The sequence below is a fragment of the Pipistrellus kuhlii genome, unplaced genomic scaffold, assembly GCF_014108245.1.
Source record: "Pipistrellus kuhlii isolate mPipKuh1 unplaced genomic scaffold, mPipKuh1.p scaffold_m20_p_71, whole genome shotgun sequence".
Lineage (NCBI taxonomy): Eukaryota > Metazoa > Chordata > Mammalia > Chiroptera > Vespertilionidae > Pipistrellus > Pipistrellus kuhlii.
In genome coordinates this window covers 390777-410436 of record NW_023425575.1, presented here as the reverse complement: position 1 = coordinate 410436, position 19660 = coordinate 390777, and the positions used below count along the sequence as shown (strand labels likewise).

At 42.4% G+C, this 19660-nt stretch overlaps 3 protein-coding genes and 1 pseudogene across 4 annotated transcripts in view; 3 read left to right on the top strand and 1 right to left on the bottom strand.

Moving 5' to 3' along the window:
• LOC118710228 (zinc finger protein 501-like) overlaps positions 1-8047 on the top strand; it is a 32369-nt gene extending 24322 nt beyond the window's left edge. Inside the window, exons 6-7 of the mRNA XM_045575994.1 lie at positions 4261-4334; positions 5203-8047. Of these exons, the coding sequence (XP_045431950.1) occupies positions 4261-4334; positions 5203-6492 (1364 nt within the window). The 3' untranslated portion in view covers positions 6493-8047. The remainder of the gene's footprint in view (positions 1-4260; positions 4335-5202) is intronic.
• The window catches only part of LOC123651699 (zinc finger protein 320-like), a 124209-nt gene that overhangs the window by 983 nt on the left and 103566 nt on the right, over positions 1-19660 (top strand). The window contains exons 2-3 of the mRNA XM_045576005.1: positions 2915-3041; positions 19190-19263. Of these exons, the coding sequence (XP_045431961.1) occupies positions 2915-3041; positions 19190-19263 (201 nt within the window). The remainder of the gene's footprint in view (positions 1-2914; positions 3042-19189; positions 19264-19660) is intronic.
• The window catches only part of LOC118710240 (zinc finger protein 420), a 241764-nt gene continuing 231474 nt past the window's right edge, over positions 9371-19660 (top strand). Inside the window, exons 1-2 of the mRNA XM_045575959.1 lie at positions 9371-9487; positions 13636-13781. Coding sequence (XP_045431915.1) covers positions 13767-13781 — 15 coding nt within the window. The 5' untranslated portion in view covers positions 9371-9487; positions 13636-13766. The remainder of the gene's footprint in view (positions 9488-13635; positions 13782-19660) is intronic.
• Positions 15844-16855, bottom strand: LOC118710239 (annotated as a pseudogene). Its single transcript, XR_004985339.2, has one exon. The product of XR_004985339.2 is annotated as a heterogeneous nuclear ribonucleoprotein A1-like (transcript).

Below are 19660 nucleotides of genomic sequence, written 5' to 3'. Positions count from 1 at the left end.
GGTCAAAGCTCTACTTCTGAGCATCACGGGTAATAATTCTCTCCTTTTTCCCAGAGCTTTCTCTGCCTTCATTTTATGCAGTCTCCATAAGGTCAGGAAGCATTCCTACTTTTTAATGACTTGCAACTTTTCAGAACATCCCTTTTGTGACACATGTTTGACATACCTAGTATTAGGATGGGTTCTGAGGCTCTAGTATATTGAAGAAAAGAAATGTAGGTTTTAGGTTCAAGAGGCTGCAGCATCAGCTTTTGATCAGGGGTTAGAAAATGTACACTTTACTGCTCAGAATTGCTCAGCAAGTTGTGAAAGAAGAATAAATAGAAAATAGAAGACACTTGCTCACTAGATTAGTACAAAGACTTGGTAGTTAAATGTATTGTTAGCTTACAGAACACGAAAGGTACCCCTGGACTGATACTTGCAAAAATTAATGTTTATTTGTGATAATTTCCACATAATTATTTCTTTATTGAGGTATTTTTGGCAGTAATGTCATGGCAATGGTGACGTGACCTTCCGAGTGTGTGCCTCAGTCACCTGATGGCCATTGTCTCAGTCTACCTGATATTCAGGTGGCATAAGTGCTCCCCTCAGTATAGAGTTAATAGTCTCCCTTTCTCAGTTTGTCCCTCTTCTTAGTTTGCATTTGCTTTTGAAAAGGACTTACTTTTCTTTTACTGGTAATTGGCTTTTGCATAGGATTTTTTAAACAAATAAGACTTGATTCTTTAAAATTTCATTATATTCTCTAATCACAATCACAGATATACCCTACATCAGTGGTCAGCAAACTCATAAGTCAACAGAGCCAAATATCAGCAGTACAATGATTAAAATTTATTTTGAGAGCCAAATTTTTTAAAGTTAAACTTCTAATAGCCCTTCTTTAAAATAGACTCGCCCAGACTGTAGTATTTTGTGGAAGAGCCACACTCAAGGGGCCAAAGAGTTGCATGTGGCTCACCAGCTGCGGTTTGCCAACCACTGCCCTACATGATTACTTAGAAAGTTCCCCAAAGTAATATTATTAATGTGTCTTCAGTTTCTTTTTTCTTTTTTTTTTCTTTTTTAAAATATATTTTTATTGATTTTATACAGAGAGGAAGGGAGAGAGATAGAGAGTTAGAAACATCGATGAGAGAGTCATCGATCAGCTGCCTCTTGCACACCCCCTACCGGGGATATGCCAGCAACCAAGGTACATGCCCTTGACCGGAATCGAACCAGGGACCCTTCAGTCCCCAAGCCGGCGCTATATCCATTGAGCCAAACCGGTCCCGGCTAATGTGTCTTCAGTTTCATTAAATTTCTACAATGTAGCTCTCTACTGTACATAAAATTTTTAAAACAAATGTACTAACAGGAATAATTAATTCCCCGAGGGTGGTGTGGATCAGTGATGGAGGGTTTTCATGCTGGTCCCAGGGCAAGTATAGACAGCCAATCCGTGAGTCTCTCTCTCTTTCTCTCCCCCTCCCCTTTTCCTCTCTTCCCCTTTATCCTTTTGTTCCTCTACCTCCTTGATATACACTCTCCAAAAGTCAGTGGGGGGAAATTCTCCCAAGGTGAGAATTTACAACCACACAAAAGAAACAATAAGTCTAACTTGTTTTGTATCCTTATGTTTCTCTCCTTATTGTGTTTATACAACACAAAGGGATCATACACAAATACACTCATGCAGATTTACAGAATCACGAAACCATCTTGATTTCATAGTTGTAAAATGTGTATCTCTGTACCGAAACTATAAATGTTATTGCAGCTATTTTTTCTTTCCCCCCCCCCTCAAGTATTTGTTTATGGATTACAGAGAGGAAGGGAGAGGTAGAGAGAGATAGAAATGTCAATAATGAAACAAAATCATGGATTGACTAACTCCTGCACACCCTACACGGGATTGAGCCTGCAGTTTGGTCGCAAGTCCAGAACAGATATCAAACCAGTCATTTCTTTGTCCATGGGTCAGCCCTCAATTACTGGGCCACAACAGCTGGACTAGGTAGAATAATCTTGTTCTAAGTTTATTTATAGTAAATTTCAATGCGGATTGTGGTTTCTATGTGTTAAATTGCAGGAGAACTGAATTCCATTAACAAAATGCCATTAACGTTCAGTTCAAAGTTTTATATGAATTATTTCTTGTGTTTTCTATTCCTGAGTATTCACAAGTATGGGATGTGATGCAGAAACATTGGCATCACAAATCAAAAGTTAGCTAGTTACACATGTGGAAACACAGGCCCCATCTCAGAAACAGAATCAGAATCTATGCCTTTACAGAATTTCATTTTGTTGTGATCTGCTTCACACGAGAAGAAGTCATATACTCCAATCTAGCATGATATTTCCATCTGAGAAATATACTCCACTGACCCTGAATGATGCAGATACAGCACTCAGAAATCCATATGTCTTTATCCATGCCTTAATTTTATTTCATTTTGTTTATTTTTTCAGTATATTTTTATTGATTTCAGAAAGGTAGATAAAGATAGAAATATCAATAATGAGAGAGAATCATTGATCGGCTCCCTTCTGTACACTCTATTGTGGATGGAGCCCACAACCTAGGCATGTGTCCTTGATTGGAATTGAACTTGCGACTCTTCAGTTTGCAGGCGACACTCTTATTTACTGAGCAAAACTGACTATGGTCCTGCCGTAATTTTAAAGTTTTTTTTTTTCTCCTGTAAAGTGAAATCTGTGTTGTGAATGTGTGGACATATGTCAACCTCAATTGTTAGTGTTAGAAAACACATCAGAGAAGGTTACTGGGGCAAAGGGATCTTATTTGGTGATTTAGGAATACTCTTATAGGTACAAACCTTATCTCCTAACACTGTTTTTGTGTTGGGTGATGTTGTGAACTCTTCTGGTGACTTCTTGGTAAATGTGTGTTTTCTTTCAGGGACTGTTGACCTTCGGGGATGTGGCTATAGATTTCTCTCAGGAAGAGTGGGAATGCCTGGACCCAGCTCAGCAGAAGTTGTACCTGGATGTGATGCTGGAGAACTACAGCAACCTGGCCTTTCTGGGTGAGGATGACTCCTTCGGAGTTTCAACTCCACCCGCAGGGTTTAATTTCCTTTATTTTAACATCTCTAAAGGGTTTCTTCTCTTTGTGTTAGATACTTGCTCTAGAGGAACAAATTGGGCCCTAGCTGGTTTGGACCAGTAGATAGGCTCAGTGGTCTGTGGAGTAAAAGGTCCTAGGTTAGATTCTGGTTATGGACCAATGCCTGGGTTGCTATCTTGCTTCCCTGTAGGGGGTGTGCCGGAGGCAATGCATCAATGATTCTGTCTCATCACTGATGTTTCTATCTCTTTTTCCCTCTCCCTTCCTCTCTGAAAGCAATAAAAAAAATTTATATATTTTTATGGACGAAGAAATTGTGGGTAGGAAAGAAAGGCTTTGTGATTTATGCAAATGAGGAACTCAGTGTTTGCACACTTTACATATTGTCTTTGGGACTTAAAAGTCCCATCAGAAAATAATACTTTAAAAAATAATTTTCTAGAATATTCTAAGATTCTTCCATGTCTTAGGTCATAGAACAACCTGGATTGGAAATGGGAAAGGATCTTATCAAAATTCACACTCCATTTTCTTTTCTTTTTTAAAATTTTTTTAAAGATCTTGATTTCAGGGAGGTAGGGAGAGTTGGATAGCTGGGTATTAATTGATTTTTTTGTACATGCCCTGACCTGAGATGAAACCTTCGAATTTGGTATATCAGTCTGATCCTCTAAACAACGGTGCTATCTGTGTAGACACATTGGATTCTTTCATGTAGTTCTATGTATCTAGGCTTCTATCATGTCTTTTCATAGCTGGATGTATGACTTCCTTACTAGAGGCACAGTCCACGAAATTTGTGCACTGAGGAGTTGTCCCTCAGCCCAACCTGCACTCTCTTCAATCTGGGAGCCCTCTGGGAATGTCTGACTTCTGGCAGTCAGACATTCCTCTCACAATCCAGGACTGCTTGTTCCTAACAGCTTGCCTGCCTGCCCGATTGCCCCTAACCATTTCTGCCTGCCAGCCTGATCACCCCCTAACCGCTCCCCTCATGGCCTGATTAACACCTAACTGCTCCAATGCTGGCCTGATTTTTCCTCATTGTACCTATCTTGAGGTTTCCTTGAATACTTTCACTGTCTCTTGCAGTACTGAAAACTGTCATTTGGCTTATAGTTGCTGATAACTTCAAAGTGCACTCACCTGACTGTCAAAACTGAATTGTTTTCTTTCAGCTATGTCATCTGAAGATTACCAGGCCTTTATGCCAAATACTGGAATACCAAATTTATTCTCTGAAATAATACTGGTAAGACATAAAAGATGTTGATTTGATAATGTACACTTAATGAAAGTCGTGGGATTTGGGGAAGTGTGACAAGAAGATAGAATATTATTATAAACAGAACTAATCTGGAACAGTTATCAGAATAAAATACTTTTTACCTAAAGAGATAAAGTGTATTATGCAGTTGGGAAACCTCCCAGTTTAAAGTCAATGATATTGGCAGGTCAGTGTGTTTCTGCACATGAAAGTCGAAAACAACTTCTTAAAGCTATGAATTCTTTAAAAGGAAGTCTGGATAAACTAGGAATTCACATAGTCAGTAGTGTAAAAAATCATTTGAATTGTTTAAAAGGTAGAGTGGGATTAAATTTTCATGCAATCATTTCTAAAATGTACATATTTATACTGTACCAATAAAATTAACCTGTGCTCAATTTGGCATTAGTTTATGATTTAAAAAACAAACAAACATTTTTGTTGATTTCACAGAGTTAGGAAGAGGATGAGATTGCCAAAAATATCAATGATGAGAGAGAATTTTTCATTTGCTTCCCCCTGCATGCCTCCCACCATGCTCTAGTCCTACAACCGGGGCAGGTGGCATGACCAAGAAGGAACCATCACATACTTGTTCATATGTCGAAGCTCAACCACTGAGCCATGCTAGCCAGGCAATTTGGCAATCTTTTAAACAAGGATTTAATATTCTTCCTCTGACTATTAATGTTTTGTATTTATTTCTTGACAATAATTTTAATAAATTAGTAGAGCTTTTTTTTATACAACCATCTTGGTTTAATGATTATCACAAAGTTGATCTGATGGAACAAGTGTGCATGTTTAATGAATTTATAACTGTCACTATAAAGGAATTTCTATCTCCCATTAGCAGAGTATAGGTTTTGGAGACGGAAGTTATCAATGGAATGAACATCTGGAAAACTTTAAGCAAGAGTCATATCTTAATCATCATACAAGCGAGCTTGCAGAGAACCATTACAAAAGTGGAAAAGTCTTTGACCAAAAAATGTCCAGTCACAATATATGTCAGGTTATACCTATTGTGAAGAAGACACACAAAGGAAATAAATGTGTCCAGTCTTTTCAGCAATCATTAAATTACACCAAACAAAATATTCATACCCGAGAGGAGGCTTATAAATGGAATTTGTGTGGGAGAGGCTTCAGTCAACTATCCAATGTAAATAGACTGCAAAAAATATGTAATCAAGAAAAACCTTATACGTGTAAAGATTTTGATAAAACATCTCATTGGCCTTCAGATTATTCTCTAAATCAAAGAATGTATACTGGAGAGATGCCTTACAAATGTGGAGAATGTGGAAAAGCCTTTGGCAGATCTTCATACCTTAAAATGCATCAGAGAGTTCACACAGGAGAGAAGCCGTACAAATGTGGAGAATGTGGCAAAACCTTTGGTAGATGCTCAAACCTTACAATCCATCAGAAAGTTCATACTAGACAGAAGCCCTATAAATGTACAAAATGTGACAAATCCTTTGGCAGTTCCTCGGGACTTATAAAGCATCACAGAGTTCATACTAGAGAGAACCCTTATAAATGTACAGAATGTGACAAATGCTTTGGCCGTTCCTCAGAACTTATAAAGCATCAGAGAGTTCATACTGGAGAGAAGCCTTATAAATGTAGAGAATGTGGCAAATCTTTTGGCTTACCCTCAAGGCATGCATATCATCAGAGAGTTCACACTGGAGAGAAGCCTTATAAATGTACAGAATGTGGTAAAGTGTTCAGTGAGTCCTCGAATCTTAATCGACATCAGAGAATTCATACAGGAGAGAAGCCTTACAAATGTAGAGAATGTGGCAAAGCCTTTGGTAGGTCCTCAATCCTTGCTGATCATCAGAGAGTTCACACGGGAGAGAAGCCTTATAAATGTAAAGAATGTGGCAAGTTCTATAGCAGTTCCTCAATCCTTACGGTACATCAGAGAGTTCATACTGGAGAGAAGCCTTACAAATGTGGAGAATGTGGCAAAGCCTTTGGCCGCTCATCAGGACTTAGTAAGCATGAGAGAGTTCATACTGGAGAGAGGCCTTATAAATGTACAGAATGTGGTAAATCCTTTGGCAAATCCTCAAACCTTAACAAGCATCGGCAAGTTCATACTGGAGAGAAGCTTTATAACTGTACATAATGTACCAAATTCTTTGGCGAATCCAGGCCTTACTACACATCAGAGAGTTCATACTAGAAAAAAACCTTATAAATATAAAGAATGTCACTAGTCATTTGGTAGATTCTCAAACTTTACTAATCTACAAAGAGTTCATACTGCAGAGTAGCCATACAGATGGTATATAGTGTTGGAAATCCTTGACCAGCAGTGAGAACTTACTGAATATCAGAGAATTCATTCTTAAAAGAAGCTGTAGAATGTGAAAAACGTAAAAAACCTTAAAAGCCTTTCACATATGACTCTACCTTAGAGACTTCCTAACAGAGACTATACAAATGTAGCAAATGGGCTAGAACCTTTTTTTTTTTTTAATTTTAAATAGTACATTTTATTGATTTTTTTTTTACAGAGAGAAAGGGAGAAGGATAGAGAGCTGGAAACATTGATGAGAGAGAAACATCGATCAACTGCCTCCTGCACATCACCTACTGGGGATGTGCCCGCAACCGATGTACATACCCTTGACTGGAATCGAGCCTGGGATCTTCCAGTCCACAGGCTGACACTCTGCATTCAGCCAAACCGGTTTTGGCTAGGCTGGAATCTTTACCCACAGTTTTAAATTTACTGAACACTAGAGATTTTATAGTGGAGGCAAGGCTTACACTGTAGAAAATGTGAGTTAGCCCTTAGCCTGTGGTGATATTTATTGAACATTTTACAAATCATTCTAAAGAGAAACAACAAAAAAAGTTATTATGCAATGATTTAACCAAACTTTATCATTCAGAATGATAAAGTCTTACAAATTCTGAGACATATGTCAAAGTGTATATCATTTAAATGTCATACAACCTCTAATGATTATTACTGGATCGAAGTTCAAGACATATAAATAATGTAAAAAAGCTTACTCAGTATGCAAACCTTACCCGACATCTGAATTCATACTAGGGTGAAACAATACAAATGTTGACCATGTCCTAAACTTTAGGACCTAAAGTCTAATTAGCATATGTTGCTTATTCCTCACATTGGAATTTATTCTAGAGGGAAACCTTAAAACAAGAATGTGGGAAATCCTAGTGTTGGACCTATAGTCCCAGTCTTATCAGGGATTGTAATTGGGTAGAAATTCTACATTTATAGTATAGAAGGTAGGACTTCTGTTTAACATATACAGTTTATAAAACTCTTGAATTTATGCCTTGGGGACCCTTTCTCCCTCCCCAAAGTGGAAGTCTATACTCTGAGAGTCTTTCCCTCTCCCCACTCGGGAGTCTGTACTTGTTCTTCAATAAATTTCCACCTTTGCTATACAAAAAAAAAAAAAGAATTTATGCCTTAAAGTTACTGTAAGGATGTAAAAACTTTACCCAAATATGCAATTGATTGTGATTTTTAAAGTATCACTGTATTCACACTAGGTAGGATGCCAAAATGCCTTTTAGGTATTCCTATAACAATCTGGTCTCAAAACCACCATCCTGGCACATTGGGATGTCACTCCAACCAGCCAAAGTTACTCCTTGGCGAGAACAAAATTAATAAATATTTTTGTTTTCAGTATTCACCTGAGACTATTTTTCCATTGCTTTTTTAGAGAGTGGAAGGAAGGGGGATAGATGCACAGAAACATCAGTGTGAGAGAGAGAGATTGATTAGTAGATGACTGCATTGGCCAGGAATCCAGCCTGCAAGGTAGGCACCAGAATCAGAGCCAGGATGAGTCCATGAGACAATGCTGTATCCACTGAGTGACACCAGATAGGGCCAGAATTAATGATTCTTAAGCTAAAAATATGTACCAATGTGCTCTTCAGTGTATATATTTCACAGGTTATCTATATTTGACAAATCATTCAGAAATAGAAAAAAGAAAACGAGAAATAGAGGATTGGAGAGACGGGAGCAACAAAATAGATTATCATTATATAAGAAGTAATCTTCCTTGCGCAGCCTATGTTGCTTACTGGATGAACATTGATCTATGAACCAGAAGGTCAAGTTTGATTCCTAGTCAGGGCACATGCTCAGGTTTCTCCTTCAATCCGCAATAGGGGCATGTAGGAGTCAGTGGAACATTGATACACTCACTGATGATTCTCTTCCTCTCTGAAATCAATAACATTCTAAAAAGTAAATGTAGTTTCTCTTTCTTTACAATCTTTATTTAAAGAATTTTCCATTGATCTTAGAATGGGAGGGATAGTGGGTAGAGAGACAGAAACATTGATATGAGAGAGACCTATTAATTGTTTGCCTCCCTCAGGCACACAGGGCAGTCTGGAGACCAAATCTTCCACCCTGGTACCAGAGCTGACTGAGAATCAAATGTGTGACTTTGTGGGAGGGACAACACTCTGGGGAAGACACCTCCCTGGGGCATGTGCAGCTGAAGGGCGGGCCAGCCAGTAGCTCTGAGCACAGCCTCTGGGATCTGGAAACTTCTGTGTGAATTCCAGATTCCTCCTCCCCTCTTAATGCTTCTGCCACAGCTGGCTTTACTCGCTGGCACCCTAACAGAAGAACAGCCCGCCTATGTGGGGGGCCTTGTGCCATCAGAGGGCACCGGGCCCTCTCCTCCCTTTAAAGAAGAAAAATCCCCGCCCTCTCCGCTCCTGTCTCTTCTCTCCTTGTGAATCCTGTCACAGCCGCGCCACCAGCCAAACCCCAACAATGACGGGAACTCCCCCAGGAAGGGCTGTCCCTGTGGGAGGAGGGGAGGGGCCCAGGCCGCCCCCTGGCTCCGCCCCGCCCCCTCCTGTCCCCGCACAGGCCTGGCCCCGCCCCCACCGCGGAGCCGCTCCGCTCAGGCCCCGCCCCCCGCAGGGAGGCGCATGCGCAGCTCCTGGCAGAGAGAAGCCGTTGTGGAGGGGAAGATGTCGGTTTTTTTTGAAGGGGGTGTCCGCTTTAAAGCCGCTGCTCCCCGGCCCCCTCCCCGCAGGGCGGGCTGAGGGCGCTGCGGGCGCTGAAGTCCGTGTGGGAGCCCCGCCCGGAGCCCCTCCCGGCGGTGAGTGCGCGTCCGGGATGCTGCTCAGTGGAGGCGCCGCGTTCCTTTGGGGGAAACTGAGGCCCGGCCCGCGGTCTGTCCGCCTGTGGCTGTGGGCCCGCCCGCCGCGTGGTTTTCCCGCGGAAAACCGTCCCCGGGGCCGCCGGGGCCCCCGCGGGGCAGGAGGTCTGGTCAGTGGTTCCCGCCCTTTGCCCTCCCCCGCCCGGCGCTTCCCGCCCAAAGAGCCCGGATGGCCCGGCCTGGGGGTCTGCGCCCGCCTTCCCAGGCCCCCCACTAATCAGTTCTGAGTGCCAGGGGGCCAGTGCCAGGGGGTGGGCTCGGGGAGAACGCGGTGTCCCCGGAAGAGGGACCTGCCCCAGGGAGGGCTTTGTGAGGCGGTGACGGGGCGGGGGCCGGGCTGGGGGGCAGGAGAGGGAGGGAGAAACAGACCCGGGGGAGGGGGAGGGCGGAGAGGGGTCCACAGAGGATGGGGGAGCCGAGGGGGAGCAGCACGGAGGCAGCCAGCTGTGGGGAGCAGCACAGACTGTAACAGGCAGCAGCGGGGACACGGGCGCGGGGAGGGAAAGACGCAGACGTGTGTGGAGATGGAGCAGAGAGACCAGGAGAGAGAGCCCCGGAGGGAAATGGGCTTCAGGAGGTTCGTGGTCCATGTGTATGGACAGACAGAGAGAAAAGGGGAGAGCAGGGAGGGGAGGGGGACCCAGGAAAGGACCGCAGTGGAGATAAAGGGAACAGGGAGTCAGAGACAGATCCATAGACAGAAATACATAGCAGTGGGAGGAGGGGAACCCTGATCTGGGTGAGGGGTGAGCTGATGGGAGGTTTATGATTAAGTTGTGATATATATATATTTTTGTGGCACACACAAATAAGTATATGTAGATAAAAATTTTAAAGTATATTTTTATTGCTTTCCGATTTCCAGGGTGAGGGAAGCGAGAGAGAAACCTCAAAGAGGAGATACAGTCACTGATCGGCTGCCTCCAGCAGGCTCCTCACTGGGAATCAAACCTGTAACCTGGCCATATGCCCTGACTAGGAATCTAACCATAACATCCTGGTTCATAAGTGCAATTACAACCAGTGAGCATGCCCCGTGAAGCATAGCTTTATCTATTTAATTTAACAAGTGATTTTTTTTGTTATACAGATTGAATCACACTTATAAATCTTCAGTATATAAAACTTTGGGATCTATACTAATAAAGGGGTAATATGCTCTAATTATAACAGACATCTTCCAGAAGACCATCCGGAGGTCTTTCTGTGGCAGGGGCTGAGGCAGAGGCGGATAGGAGGGACCAGGCTGGCAGAGGAGGGCAGTTAGGGGGATCAGACTGGCAAGGGAAGGCAGTTAGGGGTTACCAGGCTGTTAAGTGAGGGCAGTTACAGGTGGACAAGGCCAGAGGGGAGGGGAATTAGAGGGATCAGGCTGGCTGGGAAGGGCAATTATGGCAATCAGGCAGACCTGGGAAGGCAGTTAGGGGTGACCAGGCTGGCAGGGGAGGGCAGTTAGGGGGATCACGCAGGCAGGCAGAATGGTTAGGGTAGGCAGGCAGGTTTGAATTTAGGAGCCAGGAGTCCCGATTTGCAAGATCGATGTCTGATTGCTCATTTATCTATATTAAGAAAAGGGGAATATGCTAATTAGGCTGGACATCTTTCATATAACCATCTCGATGTCCTTCCGTGCAAAGCCACAGTGGCGGGGGCTGAGGTAGAGGTGGTTTGGGGCAAGCAGGCGGGTAAGGAGGGTCAGGCAAGCAGAGGAGGGCAGTTAGGGGGATCAGGTGCGTAGGGGAGGGTAGTTAGGAGGATCAGGCAGGTAAGCAGAGTGGTTAGAGCTGACAGGCAGGTGAGCTGTTAGGAGCCAGAGGTCCATTATTGCAAATGGGACGTCCGATTGCCAGTTTATCTATACTAATAAAAGTGTAATATGCTAAATAGACTGGACATCTTCCTGATGTCCTTCCCGAAAAAGCTTCGGTGGTGGGGGCCTAAGCACAGGTGTTAGAGGTGACTAGGACAGCAGCAGAGGGCAGTTAGGGGCTACCAGGTTGGCAGAGCAGGGCAGTTAGAGGCAACTATCCTGGCAGGAGAGGGCTATTAGGGTCAACCAGGCCATCAGGGAAGAGTAGTTTGGGAGATCAGGCCAGCAGGGAGGAGAGTTATGGGGATCAGGCCGGCAAAAGAGGGTAGTTATGGGGATCAGGCAGATAGGGGAGGTTAGATAGGGGGATCAGGCCAGGAAGGGTGGGCTGTTAGGGGGATCAGGCAAGTAGCAGAGTAGTTAGGGCTGACAGGCCCACAAGTAAGGGGCGACCAGACCAGTAGGGGAGGGCAGTTAGGGGCGACCAAGCTGGCGGGAGGGCAGTTACAGGTGAGCATCTGGGTGAGTGGTGAGCTGATGGGGTGTGGATGGTTAAGGTGTGATTTATTGGCTTGTTGAATTTAACAAGTTAATTTTTAAAACAGATTTGAATAAGAATTACAGATCTACAATATAAAGCTTATGAATATTTTATAGTTGTTTGATCCACTTACAACCTTAATCACATAGAGGGAGAGAGTAGTATGTTCCTGATGGGCCTCTTGTCATTCCTGGGAATGCAAGAAGGAGGTGACCTGGGACAAGAGATGACCGAGTCCGATGTTTTATGAAGGGATATTAGAAGCACTGGATTTTTTTTTTTTAATATATTTTATTGATTTCTTACAGAGAGGAAGGGAGAGCGATAGAGAGTTAGAAACATTGATGAGAGAGAGTCATCGATCAGCTGCCTTTTGCATCACTCCTACTGGGAATGTGCCCACAACCAAGGTTCATGCCCTTGACCGGAATCGAACCCGGGACCTTTCAGTCCGCAGGCAGACGCTCTATCCACTGAGCCAAACCCGTCTCGTCGAAGCACTGGATCTTTTTTTCTGTCCCAGGGATTTTCATTTTCTATCTCTGATACTTAATTCATGTAAATAGTCATTAATTTCTGAAATTACCGTTGGTAACATCTTACAAGCACCTCTTATCATTCTTTGTTAATATAAGGCAGTCTCTCCCTTTTTACAGCTTTAAGCCTAGAAATCATTACATTAAAAAAAACAACCTAGTTTCATTTTATTTTAACTTAATTTTTTTATTGACTTCAGAGAGGAAGGAAGAGGGAGAGAGAGATAGAAGCATGAGAGTGAATCTTGGGTCAGCTTGCCTTCTACAAGTCCCCCCCTGGGGATCGAGCCCACAACTCGGCATGGGCCCTTGACTGGAATCGAACCTGGGACAGGCCAGTGCTCTGCCACGGAGCCAAGCCAGCTAGGGCTTGTTTTTGGCTTTGAATATATTGTGTGTAGTTCAGATTCTGAGCCCTGCATCCTTTCTGCTGTTTATCGTACATGGGAACTTCCACTGGTGCTTAGTAATACGAGGTGATCTGAGCATTTACTTGGTAAGGATGTCAATGATCTCAACATTCAAAAGCTGGTTCTGTGAGTCGGTCTAATGTTCAGCACCTCTTTCCTTCCCTTTATGTGATTTGTTGATTTAGTGTCCATGAGCCACAAAGGAATCGTGACCCTAAGTCCCTCTTGTTCATTCTCTGAAAATATAGAAGGATGGACTGGATTGAATTGGAAATTGGTTCCCAGAGCCCATCTGTTCATGAGAAAGTCATTTGATGAGTATATTTCAATAGCTAACTTTCCCCAAAGACTTTAGCATGAAGGTCTGTTCTCTGTAATTCCCTGGAACAAGAGGAAGGATATATGCCTAGCAAACTTTCAAGTGCACAAGTTCCTGATTCAACCCCTCCCACTACCCAGAGGTCTCAGGTGTGACATCGGTACCCAGCGCTACTGAAAACAGCTCTGGGGGAGCCTCGCAGGCCCCAGGAGGGAACTGGTTAAAGATGCCGCGTCATGGGCCCCAGGGCAGGCTTTTTCAGCAGAGGTAAGGGGTGCCGTGTTGGGCTTAGGGTTATAGTCAAGCAGCACATGCTCTCCCTGCTGTAGGAGGTTGTGGAAGCCTTTGGGAGGACAGACACATGTAGACAGAATAAAACCCCTCAGAGTGTGGTCTCCGTGGAGGAGCTCATTGTTCCTGACTCTCTCTTGTGACAAAGGATGGGTGGGGGTTTTCTTTTCCTCATTTCCAGGTCCTACTGATTGTGAGCGTGAGGTGAGCTGATAAAGGGGCTGTGCTGATACCTTTGAAGATATAGTCTGCGACTCCTCAACGTATTATTACCTGAGAAAACAACCCAGACCCCATCAGGACCAGGAACAAATGGCTGCTTCTCAGGTAAAAGATGTGTCCTGTCTCATAGGCTAATTTTGCTTTTTCTTGACCATCTGTTGATACATTTCTCTTTCCTTTCCCACGTCTGTGTTTCCTCTGCTGCCGCTGTTACAGAATGTCCTCATAGTCACAGCTGGCTGCCTCAGTGCTGCTTCTCTCTCTGTTCCGTCATTCTAAATCCCTTTTCTGTCCCTGCACTTGCTCCCTCAGTTCTCCTCTAAACCAGTCTATTTTAAGCGCCTCTACCTTTTTGTCCCACTTCTGTACACCTCTTCCTCTCTTCCTCTCAGCTGCCCTTCATCTTTCTGGGGCTCCTTCCTCTCCTCCATATTTCTCTACTTCTGTTTTTCTTGCCTTTTCAGGTTGTTTTTGTTTCCTTTTTTCTTATGATTGTCAATATCAGCAGTTTCTTCTTTTTTAAAAAATATATTTTATTGATTTTTTTTACAGAGAGGGAGAGAGCTAGAGAGCTAGAAACGTCGATGAGAGAGAAACATCGACCAGCTGCCTCCTGCACACCCCCAACCGGCGGATGTGCCCGCAACCAATGTACATGCCCTTGACCGGAATCGAACCTGGGACCTTTCAGTCTGCAGACCAATGCTCTACCACTGAGCCAAACCGGTTTCAGCAACATCAGCAATTTCTATATTTCACTGTTTTTGTTGTTTTGTTTTTAAATATATATATATTTTTAAACGTATTTTATTTAATTACTTTCCACATGATGTGGAAACATTGGCATCACAGGTGAAAAGTGAGCTTGTGATACATGTGAAAACCCAGGCCCCTTTGAGAACCTGGATCAGAATCTGTGTCTTTACAGAAGTTCATTTTGTTGTGGTCTACTTGACATTCGGGAAGAAGTCCATATACGTGTTTCCCCGAAAATGAGACATCCTCTGAAAATAAGACCTAGCGCATGGAAAAATAAGACATCCCCTGAAAATAAGATCTAGCGCATCTTTGGGAGCAAAAATTAATATAAGACACTGTCTTATTTTCGGGGAAACAGGGTACTTCCAAGCCAGCATAATATTTCCAGCTGAAAATACACCACTGACCCTAAACGATGAAAACATATCATGCATAAATCTATATGCCTGTGTCTATACCTGTATTTTATTTTTAAATATGTTTTTATTGATTTTAGAGAATAAGTGAGAGAGAAAAAGATCAATGATGAGAAAGAATTATTGTTCGGCTGCCTCCTGCACACCCCCTCCGGGGATTCAGCCTATAACCCAGGTATGTGCCCTTTTCTGAAATTGAATCTGTGACTACGTTCACAGTCTGACATTCTATCCACTAAACCTTAATTTTAAAGTTTATCTTGCCTTAATTTTATTTTGCTGTAATGGTAAATCTGTACCTTGGATTTGTGGACATATGTCATCATTTGTCAGTGTTTGCAATCACATCAAGGAAGGTTACTGGGACAAAGTAGTCTTTTTGGGTGATTCAGGATACCCCCCTATGTCCAATCCTCTTCTACTGACACTGTTTCTATGTTGGGTGACATTGTGAACTCCTCTTGGTAAATGTGTCTTTTCTTTCAGGGACCATTGTCCTTCGGAGATGTGTCCATAGATTTGTCTCAGGATGAGTGGGAGTGCCTGGACCCAGCTCAGCGAAAGTTGTACCTGGATGTGATGTTGGAGAACTGCAGCAACCTGGCTTCCCTGGGTGAGGATGACTTACATGTATATGTTTCTCCAATTGTCAGGATCTTTTTTTTTTTTTAAAGACACATTTATTCAGCGTCATGATCAGACTATTACATTTAGCAATCAACAGCATGGATGCAAAAAAAAAAAAAATCTACATTAAAACCCTTGGTTGGAATGCTTTACACTTTCCACAGAACAGAAACTAAAATAACCTGTTATACAATTAGTCACAAGTATAGTCCTCGAGTTTTTTTGCCCATTCACATGAGTATTGTCTAACACATGTCTTCTTTGTAGCAGCAAGGCCCTGCCACCACTGTGCTTGGCTGAGTTCACAAATCTGTTGTAACCTGTAGCTTCCCTGTCACTTCTCTGGCTCTCTTCTCCTGCTAAGCTTTGTTTCCTGGCAGTAATTAAAACCTTCTGCCACTGCCATAGCTACTGCTGCTGCTGGAACCGCCATAGCCACCTTGGTTTCGTGGTTTGGCAAAGTATTGCCCTCCACCACCATAAGGGCCAGAGCTTCTGCCTCCAAAGTTTCCTCCTTTCATGGGCCCAAAATTTGAAGATTGATTGTTGTAATTGCCAAAATCATTGTAGCTTCCACCACCTCCAAAATTGCTTCCATCATTACCAAATCCATTATAGCCATCCCCACTGCCACCATATCCACCGCCACCACGGCTGCCACCAAAGCCACCTCGACCACTGAAGTTTCCTCCACGATCACCTCCGAAGTTTCCAGAACCACTTCGACCTCTTTGGCTGGACGAAGCACTAGCCATCTCTTGCTTAGATAGGGCTTTCCTTACTTCACAGTTGTGGCCATTCACAGTATGGTATTTCTGAATGACAATCTTGTCCACAGAGTCATGGTCATCAAAGGTTACAAAAGCAAAGCCCCTCTTTTTGCCACTGCCTTGGTCAGTCATGATTTCAATCACTTCTATTTTCCCATACTGTTCAAAATAATCTCTTAAGTGATGTTCTTCAGTGTCTTCTTTAATACCACCGACAAAAATCTTTTTCACAGTTAAGTGGGCACCAGGTCTTTGAGAATCTTCTCTTGACACAGCCTCTTTGGTTCCACAACTCTCCCGTCCACCTCGTGTGGCCTTGTGTTCATGGATGCATCCACCTCCTCCACAGTGGCGTAGGTGACGAACTCAAAGCCTCTGGAGTGCTTGGTGTTCAGATCTCTCATCACCACACAGTCTGTGAGCGTTCCCCATTGCTCAAAATGGCTCCTCAGACTCTCATCGGTTGTTTCAAAGCTCAAACCTCCGATAAAGAGCTTCCTCAGCTGCTCCGGCTCTTTGGGAGACTCAGACTTAGACATGATGCCTGCAACAGGGGGGATTCAAACGATGCTCACTCCGCGGCGTTCAGCAGCAGAAAGGCCAATTGTCAGGATCTTAAATGATTAATTTCTTATATCAGGTACCTCCTTCTTTCCACTATTCTGTCTCTATGGGGTTACCTTGGTGGTCTATTTGTTATTATCTTAGGAGTTTCTTAAATTCTCTTCACATTTCCACACGTCTCTGGTTCTCTGGATCAAAATATTAATAAATAAAAATATTAATTATTTATGTACAAATTCTTTGATTATTTAATTACTATTTTTTGAAATGTATCTTTATTGACTTTAGAAAGGAAAGAGAGGGAGAGAGAGAGAACAACATTAGTGAAGATAAAATCATTGACCGGCTGAAACCGGTTTTGCTCAGTGGATTGAGCATTGGCCTGAGGACTAAAAGGTCCCAGGTTCGATTCCGGTCAAGGGCACATCTCCAGTAAGGTGTGTGCAAGAGGCAACTGGTCGATGTTTCTAACTCTCTATCTCCCATCCTCTCTGTAAAAGATCAATAAAATATATATTTTTAAAAATAGAATCATTGATTGACTGCCTTCCTGTACGTTGGGGAATCGAACCTTTAACCCATGCCTTTGGTCTTATGTGGAACCAAACCATGATGTCCTAATTCACAGATTGAAGCTCTACTACTGAGCCACCACTGGCAGGCAACTTCTTTGTTATTTTGAGTTGATCATATCTTTCATTCATGATTCCACTCTATTTTTTAATTTGAGTATTACGTTTTTCAATTTCCCCCTTTGGTGTGATTTTTGTAATATACTTTCTCATTATATTTTTATTGTGATTATATAATATTTTCGTGATATTATATAGTTTTCTTTTTTTCCTTCTTTCCAGCATTAAGATATTTATTTTCCATTATTTTTGAGATAATATATTTTTATTATTGTAGTGCCAGTTTGATTTTTTAGTGAGAGGAGGAGAGAGGAATAGAGAGCTAGAAACGTCGATGAAAGAGAAACATCGACCAGCTGCCTCTTGCACACCCCCTACCAGGGATGTGCCCACAACCAATGTACATGCCCTTGACCAGAATCGAACCTGGGACCTTTCAATCCACAGACCGAGGCTCTACCACTGAGCCAAACCGGTTTCGGCTGTAGTGCCATTTTGAATATATTTATTTTGTTTTCCTCATAGTACACTTTTTCTGTTTTGTTTTTAGACTTGATATCTTTTGTTCAGACCCTGAATTATAAAGTAGCATACTTTTGAACATGCTTTCTATAGGAAGAAACAAATAATAACTATCTGTGGAACAAATTCTACTTTTGGTCATCACTGTTTTCAGGATCTCTATTCTTGGTTCGGTTGTCTGCTTAATTTCCCTGTTAGAAATGTTCTTTGTTTCCTTCTCAGTCACACGGTATCTTTTCAGGCATCATATACACTGAGTGGCCAGTTTATTATAATCTCTGAATGCATAATGGCCTGGCCATTCAATATATATCTTCTTATATAATAAAAAGCTAATGTGCAAATTGTCCCCTCGACCAGCAGGCACACTGGCCAACTGCCCATGTCCCCTCTCCCTGGCCAGCTGGCCGTACCCCACCCATGCACGAATTTATGCACCAGGCCTCTAATATATATAAATGTATACCGAGTGGCCAGATTATTATGTGTTCAGAGATCATAATAATCTGTCTACTCAGTGTATATCTTCAGTACCATAGTATTTGTGGTGCTTGAATAATTGACTTATTTCTAGTAGTAGCCATTATTGGGCACTCACCCTGTACTGTCTATTTTCTTTTTCTTTTTTTTCTTTTTTTTAATATATTTTATTGATATTTTACAGAGAGTAAGGGAGAGAGATAGGTAGAAACATCCATGAGAGAGGAAACATCGACCAGCTGCCTCTTGCACACCCCCTACTGGGGATGTGCCTGCAACCAATGTACATGCCCTTGACCGGAATCGAACCTGGGACCTTTCAGTCCGCAGACTGATGCTCTACCACTGAGCCAAACCGGTTTCGGCGTGTACTGTCTTTTTGATCATAGTCTGTGTCATGCACAACAGACATTTGTTGTTCAAGATGCTGCAAAACGGGATCATTGAACATGCACTTCCATCATATCTCTCTCTCTCTCTCTCCATTGAAGAACCTGGAAGGTGGGAGTGTTCTGATAATATTGCCATTGTGTGCTAGTGTGTTTGAGCAGGTTTCATTGGCAAATATAAGCAACTCATTGTCCCTCTTTGATGTGAGTTTTCCTCATTGTACCTATCTTGAGCTTTCCTTGAATCCTTTATTGCGTCTTAGAGAACCTAAAACTGTCATTTGGCCTATAGTTACTGGTAACTTCAACGTGTACTCACCTGATTGTCAAAACTAAAAATTTGTTATTTTTCAGGTATGTCATCTGAAGATGACCAGGCCTTTATTCCAACACCTGGAATACAAGATTTATTCTCTGAAATAATACTGGTAAGATACAAATGTATAATACACTACTGAAAGCCTTGTAATTTGAGGAAGAATGTGATGAAAAGTGAGGGAATTAATATAAACAGAACTAATTTGGAATAGTTATCATAATAAAATTGTTGTTACCCATACAGGTCATGTGTATTATGCATTTGGGAAAGCTCTCATATTAAAGTCAGTTCCATTGGCAGATCAGTGTGTTTCTTCAGGTTAAAGTTGAAATCAACTTTTTACTGTTATACATTCTTGAAAAGAAAATCTAGAAAACTAGGAATTAGTCTGTAGTGTAAATAATCCTTTGAATTGTTTAAACTGTAGTGTGGGATTATACTTTTATACAATCATTTCTAAAATGTACAGATTTATAATGTACCTATATAATTTAAATATACCCAAT